The sequence below is a fragment of the Colletotrichum gloeosporioides genome (genome assembly GCF_011800055.1).
Source record: "Colletotrichum gloeosporioides strain Lc1 chromosome Unknown consensus_74, whole genome shotgun sequence".
NCBI lineage: Eukaryota > Fungi > Ascomycota > Sordariomycetes > Glomerellales > Glomerellaceae > Colletotrichum > Colletotrichum gloeosporioides.
In genome coordinates, this window is record NW_025544719.1 from 698,545 (window position 1) to 711,340 (window position 12,796).

At 54.6% G+C, this 12,796-nt stretch overlaps 4 protein-coding genes across 4 annotated transcripts; 2 read left to right on the forward strand and 2 right to left on the reverse strand.

Moving 5' to 3' along the window:
• Positions 1–351: 351 nt before the first annotated feature.
• GCG54_00003542 (Plasma membrane ATPase) lies at positions 352–3,494 on the forward strand (the record flags this gene model as incomplete). Its single annotated transcript, XM_045403615.1, has 5 exons — positions 352–547; positions 658–809; positions 869–1,021; positions 1,098–3,318; positions 3,370–3,494. 5 exons carry the CDS (start codon positions 352–354, stop codon positions 3,492–3,494), a joined length of 2,847 nt encoding a protein of 948 aa, XP_045259803.1.
• A 367-nt stretch (positions 3,495–3,861) lies between these two features.
• On the reverse strand, positions 3,862–4,283 carry GCG54_00003543 (uncharacterized protein; the record flags this gene model as incomplete). Its single annotated transcript, XM_045403616.1, has 2 exons — positions 3,862–3,996; positions 4,095–4,283. The coding sequence occupies 2 exons, from the start codon at positions 4,281–4,283 to the stop codon at positions 3,862–3,864; spliced, it is 324 nt and encodes a 107-aa protein (XP_045259804.1).
• A 1,893-nt stretch (positions 4,284–6,176) lies between these two features.
• On the forward strand, positions 6,177–7,901 carry GCG54_00003544 (uncharacterized protein; the record flags this gene model as incomplete). The annotated part of the gene is made up of 5 exons (XM_045403617.1): positions 6,177–6,219; positions 6,310–6,735; positions 6,791–6,845; positions 6,893–7,113; positions 7,168–7,901. 5 exons carry the CDS (start codon positions 6,177–6,179, stop codon positions 7,899–7,901), a joined length of 1,479 nt encoding a protein of 492 aa, XP_045259805.1.
• A 3,096-nt stretch (positions 7,902–10,997) lies between these two features.
• GCG54_00003545 (putative rhamnogalacturonate lyase C) lies at positions 10,998–11,954 on the reverse strand (the record flags this gene model as incomplete). Its single annotated transcript, XM_045403618.1, has 1 exon — positions 10,998–11,954. The coding sequence occupies one exon, from the start codon at positions 11,952–11,954 to the stop codon at positions 10,998–11,000; it is 957 nt and encodes a 318-aa protein (XP_045259806.1).
• Between the last annotated feature and the right edge of the window lie 842 nt (positions 11,955–12,796).

The window sequence follows — 12,796 nt, forward strand, 5'->3', positions numbered from 1 at the left end:
TCCCCCCAAGCCCGCACTTTCTTTAAAGTAGCGAAGCTTCCGCACCTCTACAGCCGTGCTTCCTTTCTCTTCTTTTTTTCATCACCCACGAAGGCTGCCTCTAGGTATATAGATCGCCTTTCACATTCGTGTGGTGCTCAACCTCCCCCCCTCTCCACTCTCCCTCTTCTCAATCACCTTTCCTACGCGTATCCTGCGACCAAATCAGTATTTCTTAGGCTTGTCCTAGAAACCAGCAGCGCCTCGCCGTATTACGGAATACCTACCAACCTCAACACCTAGTATTCGCGACCTATACCCTATTCGCGCATAATAGCCTGAGCAGAGCTCGTCTGCCTCACACCAGTCGCCATGGCCGAGTCAAACGCCGCGGCGCCGGCCATCAACACGCCCATTGAGGGCCACAGATTCGACGAGAAGGCCCCCGTCGAGGCTCCCGCTGCCTCCAAGGCCAAGGTCGAGGAGGACGAGGAGGAGGATGAGGATATCGATGCCCTTATTGAGGACCTCGAGAGTCAGGATGGCCACATCGATGAGGAGGAAGAGGGTACGTTGCCATCCCCGTGTAGCTCTCCAAGTTCGCAGCACTCGCTGTCAACCTGGCCGGGTCCACACACTGTGGTTACCAAAGGCATCAGCTAACCCAATTGCTTGCAGACACCACCCCTGGCACTGGCCGTGTCGTCCCTGAGGACCAGCTCCAGACCGACACCCGCATGGGTCTCACTGAGGCAGAGGTTCTCAACCGCCGCAAGAAGTGGGGTCGCAACGAGATGGCTGAGGCCAAGGAGAACCTTGTCCTGAAGTTTGTATGTCGCCCCGCGTACCTTGTCGGTCTGCCACGAAACATTTGCTAACCTGGCTGCAGTTCATGTTCTTCGTCGGACCTATTCAGTTCGTCATGGAGGCCGCTGCCGTCCTGGCTGCTGGTCTTGAGGACTGGATCGATTTTGGTGTCATTTGCGGTCTTTTGCTGCTCAACGCTGTTGTCGGTTTCGTTCAGGAATTCCAGGCCGGATCTGTAAGTCAACTTGGCCCCACAACTGGCACGCGTTGCCAAGGGTCTCCCAGAACTGCATTGCTGACCCCCACCCAAGATTGTCGCCGAACTCAAGAAGACTCTTGCCCTGAAGGCTGTCGTTCTCCGTGACGGCACCCTGAAGGAGGTTGAGGCCCCCGAGGTTGTTCCCGGTGATATCCTTCAGGTTGAGGAGGGTACCATTATCCCCGCCGATGGAAAGATCGTGACCGAGGATGCTTTCCTCCAGGTCGATCAGTCCGCCATCACTGGTGAGTCTCTGGCTGTCGACAAGCACCAGAACGACTCTTGCTACGCTTCCTCCGCTATCAAGCGTGGTGAGGCTTTCATCATCGTTACTGCCACTGGTGACAACACCTTCGTCGGTCGCGCTGCCGCTCTCGTCAACGCTGCCAACTCCGGCACCGGTCACTTCACTGAGGTCCTGAACGGCATTGGTACCATTCTCCTGGTCCTCGTCGTCTTCACTCTCCTCATCGTCTGGGTTTCCTCCTTCTACCGCTCCAACGGCATTGTCGACATCCTCCGCTTCACTCTCGCCATTACCATCATCGGTGTCCCCGTCGGTCTTCCTGCCGTCGTCACCACCACCATGGCTGTCGGTGCTGCCTACCTCGCCAAGAAGAAGGCCATTGTCCAGAAGCTTTCCGCCATCGAGTCCCTTGCTGGTGTCGAGATTCTCTGCTCTGACAAGACCGGTACCCTGACCAAGAACAAGCTCTCTCTTGCCGAGCCCTACACCGTCGCCGGTGTCGACCCCGAGGACCTCATGCTCACTGCCTGCTTGGCTGCTTCCCGCAAGAAGAAGGGTATGGACGCCATCGACAAGGCTTTCTTGAAGTCGCTGCGCTACTACCCCCGCGCCAAGTCTGTCCTGTCCAAGTACCAGGTTCTTGAGTTCTTCCCCTTCGACCCCGTCTCCAAGAAGGTCACCGCCATCGTCCAGTCCCCCGCCGGTGAGCAGATTACCTGCGTCAAGGGTGCTCCCCTCTTCGTCCTCAAGACCGTCGAGCAGGACCATGAGATCCCCGAGGAGATCGACCAGGCCTACAAGAACAAGGTTGCCGAGTTCGCTACCCGTGGTTTCCGTTCCCTTGGTGTTGCCCGCAAGCGTGGTGAGCACGGCGCCTGGGAGATCCTCGGCATCATGCCCTGCTCTGACCCCCCTCGCCACGATACCGCCCGCACTGTCAACGAGGCCAAGGTTCTCGGTCTGTCCATCAAGATGCTTACTGGTGACGCCGTCGGTATCGCTCGTGAGACTTCTCGCCAGCTTGGTCTCGGCACCAACATCTACAACGCTGAGCGCCTCGGTCTCGGTGGTGGTGGTGACATGCCCGGTTCCGAGGTTTACGACTTCGTCGAGGCTGCCGATGGTTTCGCCGAGGTCTTCCCCCAGCACAAGTACAACGTCGTCGAGATCCTTCAGCAGCGTGGCTACCTCGTTGCCATGACTGGTGACGGTGTCAACGACGCTCCCTCCCTGAAGAAGGCCGATACCGGTATTGCCGTCGAGGGTGCCTCTGACGCCGCTCGCTCCGCTGCCGACATTGTCTTCCTTGCCCCCGGTCTTGGTGCCATCATCGACGCCCTCAAGACTTCCCGCCAGATTTTCCACCGCATGTACGCCTACGTCGTCTACCGTATCGCCCTGTCCATCCACTTGGAGATCTACCTTGGTCTTTGGATCGCCATCCTCAACCGTTCCCTGAACATTGAGCTTGTCGTCTTCATTGCCATTTTCGCTGATATCGCTACCCTTGCCATCGCCTACGACAACGCCCCCTTCTCCAAGACCCCCGTCAAGTGGAACCTGCCCAAGCTCTGGGGTATGTCCGTTCTTCTCGGTGTCGTCCTCGCTGTCGGTACCTGGATTACTGTCACCACCATGTACGCTCACGGCCCCGACGGCGGTATCGTCCAGAACTTCGGTAACATGGATGAGGTTCTCTTCCTTGAGATCTCCCTTACTGAGAACTGGCTGATCTTCGTCACCCGTGCCAACGGCCCCTTCTGGTCCTCCATCCCCTCGTGGCAGCTGTCTGGTGCCATCCTGGTTGTCGACATCCTCGCCACCCTCTTCTGTATCTTCGGTTGGTTCCAGCACAACGAGCAAACCTCCATCGTCGCCGTTGTCCGTATCTGGATCTTCTCTTTCGGTGTCTTCTGCGTCTGCGCTGGAGTTTACTACATGCTCGAGGACAGCAAGGGCTTTGACAACCTCATGCATGGCAAGTCCCCCAAGGGCAGCCAGAAGCAGCGTTCGCTCGAGGACTTTGGTAAGTTTATACATCCCACCCCACAAAAAGTGACATGTTACAGAACCCTAGCTAACTGTTTCACCAGTCGTTTCCCTGCAGCGTGTCTCTACCCAGCACGAGAAGTCTCAGTAAAGAAGGATGTTTCTTCACAGCCTTCCTCATCGGCTCTGGGTGCTCTTTCTTGGGCCGCATAGACATTTGGCCTTAATCAACCGGAGGAGGAGTGACATCGCCTTCTCTTTGTTTAAAACAGTTTGATGTCGACCTCAACGGTAATTACTGTGATTCGAGTGGAGGGGGAGAATACCCTAGTAGTGCGCATAGACCTAATACAAATTCGTAAAATTTATGATAAACCTCACAGCCTTTTCAAGTGACGTCCTCGTATTGGCTTGTTGAAAGTGTTTAGATGTCGTCCGCACATGTCTGATTGAATGGATTGTCGAATAGAAAGAGACAAGGTACACTATGTCAACTCCAATCCAACCAAATATCAGCGTCCTCAAGGTCCGGGTATTGCATGTGTATCCAACTGTTCTATTCTCTAGTCATGTGTATATTCTATTGAGGAACGACGACATCCTTGGAGGTATCCAGCTCCTCGTGTCTTCTCAAGTCCATGGGCCGGTCAAGCAGGGGAATGACGTATGGGTCGAATGTCTTCCAGTAGGGGTTCTCGAGGTGGTACTTTTGGCTCTGTGGTCGGAGGAGACAGGTCAGTCAGGCTGGTCATTGACAACCCAATGGGCGTGTATTTGGGGAGGAAGGGGAAGAGGTAGGTGGCTTTGGCTTACAGCCTCGGTCTCGAAGCGCTCGACGATAGTGAAGGACCTGGGGTCGTGGACGTCTTGCATAACGAACCAGCTGACGGTCTCCCTGTCCTTGGAGTAGACGCGGGAAGCCTCGACGAGCTTGGCCTTGAGGCGGTCGACGGAGTCGGGGTGGTCGTTGGCGTGGAGGTGGACGGTGATTGTGTAGACCATTTTGGCGGTTTTTTGGTGGTTGGATGGGGGTTGGTGAAGAAGAAAGAGGTTTGGGTAGCTTTGTGAGGTGCGAAGGAAAAGGGGAAAGGGAGCTTGGGGATAGCTGTCACTGGCCTTGGCGGGAAGTCTGGCGGAGGGGTGGAGGGGCAGCTCAGCAGAGGCACCTCAGAGGTGGAGGGGCGGCGGGGTGGAGAGGAGGGGTTTGAGTTTGGATGGTGTGGATGGGGTTTCTACCCGTTTTTTCTCGTAGAATGCTTGGAATGTCTCTTGGGGTGAGGGGGTGTTTGGTTCACGGGTAAGTGTCTTGAACATTGTGTGGTTTCTTTTTTTTTCGCTACGGTACTTTGGGCTGGTTGTGTGTAACTGTTGGAAATGGCTGGCTTGGCGATGGTTTCAATTTTGTGTTACGGATGTGAGGAGGCTGAATGATAGCGAAGGTCACGACGAACGCCCTGGAGGTTGGGGATAGACATCTGGCTGGCGCCTCCTGATCCTCTGGCCATTTCCTCTACATCTCATTCGCAAGTTCAAGCCGTCAAATCGACCGTTCGATTCCACTGAGATGCCATGCTAGACGTTTGTCCCGGGAGGTTGGTCACGTACCAGATCGCCGAGAGCCCCGTTCCACGGCGCGGGAAGCCGTCGTCGTTGACCGTCGAAAGCCGTTGTCAGACTTTGGCATGCTTCTAGATGAGCTAACCAGTATTACCAAGATCACCAGCAGCGCCGCGCCTCGGGGCCGCCTAGCGTTTTGGCCAAAACTTCAAGACAACGGGGCGTCGGGTGTGTGTGGGATAAAGATCAAGCCTTCCCTAGCGGCCTTTGCCCGAGTTTGGCCGTTGATGGCTGCTTATTGGAACAAGCGGAGGTTGGGGAAGCCTCTCCAAGTGGACTTTGAGGCTGACCGGGGGAATAAACTTGTTCTAGTGCAAAAGCGACCGATTATTCCAGCGAGACCGAGGAGATGCCGCAGCTGGGTGTAGTGTTGGTTTGGTGATGGGTGGTGGTGTGTACTAAGCTAATTCTTAGGCTCGCTACTTTCCCAGGGAGCGATGGCCGCCCGCGGTTCGTAGTCCTGGTGCTGCGCGGGCTGCATCCCGCCTCCACACGCGCGGCATTTGGGGCTGTCACATCAGCGGAGGTTTAGAGTAAGGCGGCTTTTAGCTCGCCCGCGCCGGGCTTACAGCGCTTCAACGCAGTGTACCACACCCTCTTCAGGGCGACTCCGAGCTGCTGCTGTCTTGGGTTTGTAGGCCGGCCGGCGCCGGTGCCGACGACTGCCACCACTCCCTCCACTTTTTCCTTCCCTTCTTTTTTTCTTCCACCTCTGCTGGTGGTGTCCCCCCCGGCCATTCCTGCCGCTCATCCAACTTCATCGAGACCCCATTGCCGTACCACACTGCCTGCTCGGCGCCACCGACGCCATCTTCTCCCGGGGGTGCTCTCCCCTTTGTCAGCTCGTCGACGACATCGTGCCGCAAGGCCCATGCATGGAATTCCCCCAAACCACATGTGCAAGTGACCATCTGCTGGAATCTGCTTTGGTGGTACACACCCTCATGGGCAACACACTCACACTCACATCACCAGACGGCTCACAGTACTTTTCACTTAGCTTGACAAACTGTGCGCCGCCCTGTTTGGATCAAAGGAAGCTAGTTGGATATTTTTTTTTCTTTCTTCTTGGTGCTTACCTATTGGGAAAGCACACCCTCCTTCCCATCCCAACGACTAGCACTCAAGTCATATCCTGTACTACTCATCTCTTGGGCGGGCACTTACTCACCGACCTTTCACCTCGGGACCGAAATCCCAGAGCTGCGGTTTTCATTCTCACCACGCCTCGGAGTCGGACAGAGCACAGCGCTGATCACGGCGCCGAAAACCGACGCCATGGCACCCCAACAACGGATGCAAATCCCTGGATTCTACTATGGTGAGCTACCCGCACGCCCACTCCACCCACCACCCCAGGGGTGACTTACACGAACAAACAAGAAACAACCCGGCTGACATAGGACTATAGACGAGGAGAAGGGAAAGTACTTCAAGATCGAAAAGGCGCAGTCGGCGCCGCAGAACGCCGCGTGGTCCGCAGAGAGCGTCAAGCGGCGTAAGGTCAAGCATCGCGAGGCCGAGGCCGTCGCCGCGCGCCAGGAAAGGCTTAAGCGGCACATTGTCCGGTCCGCCGTGCTCCGGGACCCCCTCCTCGGCGGATTCCTCGAAGCCGAGCTCGGCGTTGTGAAGAGAGAGAGGAAGATCCGGAGCGGTGGCGGCGGCGGCAGTAGCTTTGGGGTGAATGACGTCCCTGCCGCTGCGTGGGCGAGGGGGTTGACGGACAAGGGGGATGTGCCGTTCGTGCCCAGCTTCGCGACGGGGAGGTTTCCCAACATCCCGTGCTTTTGGATCGGTGGGCACGACGACAAGACGGGGCTCGGGGTCGCGTATGCGAGTGAGTTGGCCCTCGTGAGGTCTTGGGTTGGTGTGCGTATGCTAAAGTTTTGCAGCTGTTGACGAAGAGACTGTGATCGGGTCGTATATACCCACCAACCAGAATGACGAGTATGTTGGTCTGGTGATCTACGGTGTCGAGATACTGACATTCGCAGGATATCCTTCAGTACAGATGCTTCCAGTCGTCCGGAGCATCGGCTGTCGCATCGCCATGAGATGATTGGCTGCCCTCAGATCTCATCCATCAACTACCACCCTAACTCACACCGTATGATCATAACATCACGGGAACCGAGTAACAATACAAACCTCTACCTCTTTTCGCCGCCACGGTCTGCCCCAAACGACCACCGGCCGCAGTGGTTGCTTGACAGGGGTAACTTGTCCTTTATGTGCCCTCCACAGATCTCATTCACTGACCCATCCACAGCTAACAACCTCCGTCACATCTCTTACCGCAGCGGCCGCCACGAGGGTGTCGTCAACTCAACGACCATAGGACCGCCTTCCTCATCCAACCTAATCTGCGTCATCGGCACCAGCTTCGGTCTGCTCAGGCTCATGGGCGACGAGCGCGTCAGATGGCTCGGCCCGCCCCGGCCCCGCCCTGGCCCCCCGGAGGGCGACTTCTTCACCTCGTCCTTCCTCCCGGACAACCCCAACGTCCTGTTCGCGGGCGGTCGAAATCCCACCATAAAGCTGATGGACATGCGCACGATGTGGGACCACTGGGAGCTCCTCCCCATCGGGCCCGTCGCACACCTGGAGGCCGTGAACCCGCACCAGTTCGTCGCGGCGGGGCCGCGGTCGCGGATGGCCGTGTTCGACATACGGTACCGCCGCTTGCTCCCGAACGGCGTGCGACCGGTGGTTGAGTTCGAGGGGTACAAGAACGAGGCGCACATGCACATCGGCTGGGCCGTCGACGCGGACGCCGGGGTCGTGGCGGCGGCGCACGATGACGGGGCCGTGGGGATGTATTCGCTGCTGTCGGGGCGGAGGCTGCGGTGTCCTGCTGTGGACGGGATCAAGGGACGGACGCCGATTAAGAGTTTGAGATTCACGGCTATGCCGGGGAAGCGGCACAAGAGCTTGTTTGTTGGATTGGGACCGAATTTGAAGATGATTAGTGTTGGTGCCTTGGGGGCGGATGATGAGTGTTGATGGGTTTTGGAGTGTTGTAGGATACCCCTGGATTGGATCAAAGGAGGATGAAGCCGGGCTGAGGCAAGAGAGAGTTGTGGAATATTGATGTATGATTGTTCGTTCCTACCATGCAGACATGGTACACATATGTCAAGTTTGACCATGATCATCTCTGCAGCAAACCCCCCGAACCCCCAATGTTCTTCTTTGTGTTCGCAAGGTCACACACTCGCAGAAACCTTCACAGGACCAAGATAGCAAGTTCAACGGCCGAGAACCATTTCAACTTCGCAGTGATGGCGTCGTTGACTATTCTTGGGCCAATACTTAAGCACGAGTGATCAAGGTCAGAGGTGGGCCCCGCCTCGCACACAGCGGTCAATATCAGGCGTGACGCCCCTTGCATCGATCAGAATCGTTGTTCTCGACGTCATAAACTCACGCTTTTCAGTGACTTCTATCTTTTGGTGGTCGACCCAGAACCTTGAGCATGGCTCTGCTTAAATACCCCTTATATCGGTTGCCGAGTGCGTCTTTCGGACGAGCATGTACATGAGTCCCAGTGGCGAGTATGGGTATGTACGTGACGTTGGGAGACGGCGAGGACGAGCAAATCAATGCATCTCTGGAAGGATCTCTGAACAGGCATGGCACGAGGACAGGCTATCATCATCCATCCCTCGTCATCTAAGGAACTATGTTATGACAATGCAGCCGCGCCTTCAACTATGTGTGTCTTGGCACCTCGACGCGAATACTTGGGAAAGGATGACTAGCGTCGATACAGGCTGAGGTCGTCGTTATCTTTGGATCATTCTGATCACATTGCTTGACTTCCCGTTGGATGGGAGATACCTGCTCTACATTGAGAAGCTAGCCGCCCGGAAGAAGCCTACTGCTTAGGAAACTGGCTATTGGGCATGGGCATAGCTTATAAAGACACCAAGAGACACGTAGTAATGGTCTATGAAGGATATCAGCGCGAGACTGTTCAATTGACGATCACACTTCAGTCTTAAAAGTCTGGTATGGTTCTGGAAGTGTTTGTGACCTTTGTATGAGGTTGAAACCTGGCCAGGGCTGAACGAGGTGCTGCCTTTTGCTCGTTGCTATTTGATGATGTCAGACGATGTGTTACTCCAAGATCTTCCTGGCTGATGTTGATTCTGTATAATACTCCGAGAGCCATGATGACAAGTATTAGCCGCTGCAGCGCTGTCCCTTTTCTAACTTCCATAGTCGTCCCTGGTGCAGTAGATGCAGAGCCTGCTCCCTCAACTTGAGAAACGGTTCTGATTCTCTTCGAATATCTTCAGTTGCGTCTCGCGAGCGCAGGATTGAAGTAAATCTAGAGAGGTCCACGGACTAGATTAGAGCTTACGACGGGGTTTTTTAAAGACGCGATCTAGAGCGTTGTCACGTCGTCTCTCTGAGCTTGGTCAGGCTCATCAGTATTTCGCAAGACAGCGAGGTCCTCGGACAACCTTATAAGTACGCTGTAAAGTCCTGAATTTGCATTTTCGCGAGCAAAGAATGATTCTGGCTGGCAGTTGCGGCTTTTTGGTGTGAGCCTCGATCGACAACTGAGAGCGGTATCATCATGATCATTCGGCGCCATTCATCCGCCCACCACCCGCATAGGGATAAGATTTGTATCTCATCTTTTCTGTCGGGCTATTCATTTCCGAATATGACCGTGGCGGGGTGGGTGATGATTCTGGAGCTGATCTTGGCCAGCCACGGTGAGGTCTAGACTGCGCGTCATCATGGACAGTGACTTAAACCCAGGAGAGAACCGTCCAAGAGATATGATAACGTCAGGTTGATTTGTTTGACAAGAATATGAGACTGCCTGGTCTCATGTTCTGATACAGAGAGACAAAGATTGAGTTGTCTTCTATATCTCCATGCGATTTCGTAGACTCTTCTCAAACTGACTGGCCTATTATCGTATATCTCACAAGAAGACTTGTCAGCTGATCTCTGAGTGTCCTTCCCGAATTCAGAGAAGATGATCCAGATATACGGTCTGCCATTGCTTCTCTAAACCTCCACTGCTATAGTCTGGAGTCCGGAGTCAACTCCTTTTCGAGAAACTATATCTTGGCAGAATTGGTCATTAGCGCTCAAGGGAACAAATCATAGACAGTCTTCACCCGTCTCCTTCAACAGTGACTACATTCTGCTGCGTTTCGTAATTTCAAGCAGCAAAAATGCCCTATTCGCAGTCTCGAGACTTCATCCCGTTGTACATGCCAGTGTCCCCGTTGCTGTTTGTGGGGTATTCCATGGATGATACCGAGGACAAGAGAGCCCACTGAAACCAAACCAAGCCTGCCGTCTAGGTTCAGCGTTACGACATGAGATGCAGCCCTGACATCGAAGACGTGAATCTGCTGGTGAAAGTAGCATACATGTATTGACCAGGAGCTCATTTGTGGGTTGTCACAACCGGCTTTGCTTGGAGATCTGTTTTATAGATTCCTACTTATCCAGCCCGCGGAGCTCTATTACGTTTCTGGACTGCCAGGCTGGCAAGTTCTTGACAGCTCCGTTTGTACGATTTAAAGCGGCTCTTGTCCTGGTCAAATAGGCGAGCCAGACAACAAACAGACTACCTTCCTTCCTGGAGTTGTTTTTTGTATCCAAAAAAAGATCTCAGCCACGGACGGATTATCGGTGCCTGCATCTACAATCCGCAAAAGCCGTTTGCCGTACTGTATGAAACCGTCCTCCACTACCAGCGGAATTTTCCACGTATTTGAACGGTATACATGCCGCCGTTCATATCGAAACGGACCATACTATGCTTTCCTGCAGTCATCTGACAGATAGAAAAGAGCACACGCCTGTCCATTCTATGCTGAATTCACATGAAGGCAGCGATAGCGGCTTCACCGGTATTGTGTTCGTTCTTACTTTGCGTATGCAGAAGATGAAAGAGTCTTTATAGTATTTCTAGGACTGTAAACTTACCCTTCCTTGTGACGCAGGTTGCCCATCAGCATGTGTTGAGTTGGCCCCGGACTTGCAGATACCGCTCGAATACTGCGCAAAACCATAACCCAACTGCCTTTTGTCTATAAAATGACTCTATCTCAAGTAACGTCGACTCTATATTCTCACAACAGCAGCCTCCCGAACCAGCCTATCCCCTATCCCTCCCACAACAGCCGCATTCACAAGCACCGTCTCGCCCCTTCCCCTCCGACCGCCCCTCCACCAAACGCCAATACAAGCCCTCATCATCCTCGCAAACGCTGTGATTCCCCTTCCACCCTTTGAAACGTCCAAAACGACATCCTCCCACGCCCCCTGAACCTCATCGAACCCAATAGCCTCAACCCCATGCCCACAGTGAACGTGCCCGAAGACATGCAACCTGGGCCTCACCCTCCACAACTCCCTCAAGAGCATCTCGCACCCCCAGTTCCCCTGCGGATCGTCCATATGCCCCTTCGGCGGCGCATGCGTGACCAGCACATCCGTCCCCGCGGGGACCCTTCCCGCCCACGGGTCCAGCGGCCCGGACCGGGGATACTGGAACGCCCAGTTCCCGTGCTGCGGCGTGTACGGGCTGCCGTACACTCTGATCTCTCTCGTCTTACTCCCGATGCCGCCTGCAACCGGCACTTTGAGCGTGGCGGACGCGCAGTCAAGATACACCACATCCCCCCAATCCACCTCTCCCTCCTCTTCTCCTTCCCTCAACCTCTCGTCGAGACAGAGGTCATGGTTCCCCGCCACCACGACCTTGAACCTGTGCTCCTGCGCTTTGATCCAGTTCACAGTCTCTCTTAGCTCAGCCCGCGTCCCCGAGACGGTGAGGTCGCCCGCGTGGACGAGGATGTCGCCCGGCGGCAGGCGCGGTCGTGTGTTGTGCGTGTCGGAGATGCAGACCACCGTCACCGCGTCTTCGCGCGGCACGGCGGGGAAGGAGACGGGGAAGAAGGTGGAGAGGTAGCGTGCGATGGTGGTGATAGGGGAGGCGACGAGGCGGTCCCAGAATGTTTCGGGGGGCCGGTTGAGGATTGCGTCGAGGCCTGATGGGGGGTTTCTGAAGAGGCGCATGGTGTTTTTGTGTGTCTCTACGGTCGAGTGCTGATGTACCTTGTGTAAGATGATATGGTAGATGCGAATTCCGTATTCGAAGTGGTTCTTCTACTTCATGGGTATCCAATGCCAGAGATGTGTTGCCTGGCAAGAACACACCCTGGTCGGCTAATAAAGCCAACTAGATCCTTTCCTGACCACGACACGCAGTACATTGCTAGATGTGGCTGTGTCGTGAAAGGACTCAAGAACAGTCACAATTTTTGACAAAGTTCTGACTCTAGACAATTCAGTCTGCTGGCGGTGGGCTTTGTGCTCTCACTTTGAAGACCGTTTGATTGGGGGCTGGCCTATGACATGATTGTGACAAATCACCTAATTCTGCGGGAACACAAGATCTCGTTTTCTTGGAAGACGTCAGCCAGCATTGCTTTCCTCAGTTGACACAGACGAAGTCGAAATGGAACAACAACGACAAGCAGTTTCTTTGGATCTGGCAAAGATGTTTAGGGTTCTTCTGTGAGATACTGGCGTAGGGGTTGAGTGGGTGTCACTGCCGGCTGAGATTAGCATCTTCTTCAACACCCAAGCGCCGAACCGATTCAATTACAAAAGATAACGAAGTAGTCCAATAACAGACAAACATCCACGATTTTGCGATGTGAATTGACGCAAATAGCAAAAGATTAGGTCCATCCAGGATTCGAACCTGGGCCTACGGAAGAGTCTGGGTGCGAATCAGAATCCGACGTCCTAACCAACTAGACTAATAGACCATTAGGATCAACGGAGAACAATCCCGTTTGTTGGAAATCGAGCGGGCACACCGTAACCTATAGCCTTAGTGCCAGTATCGCCCA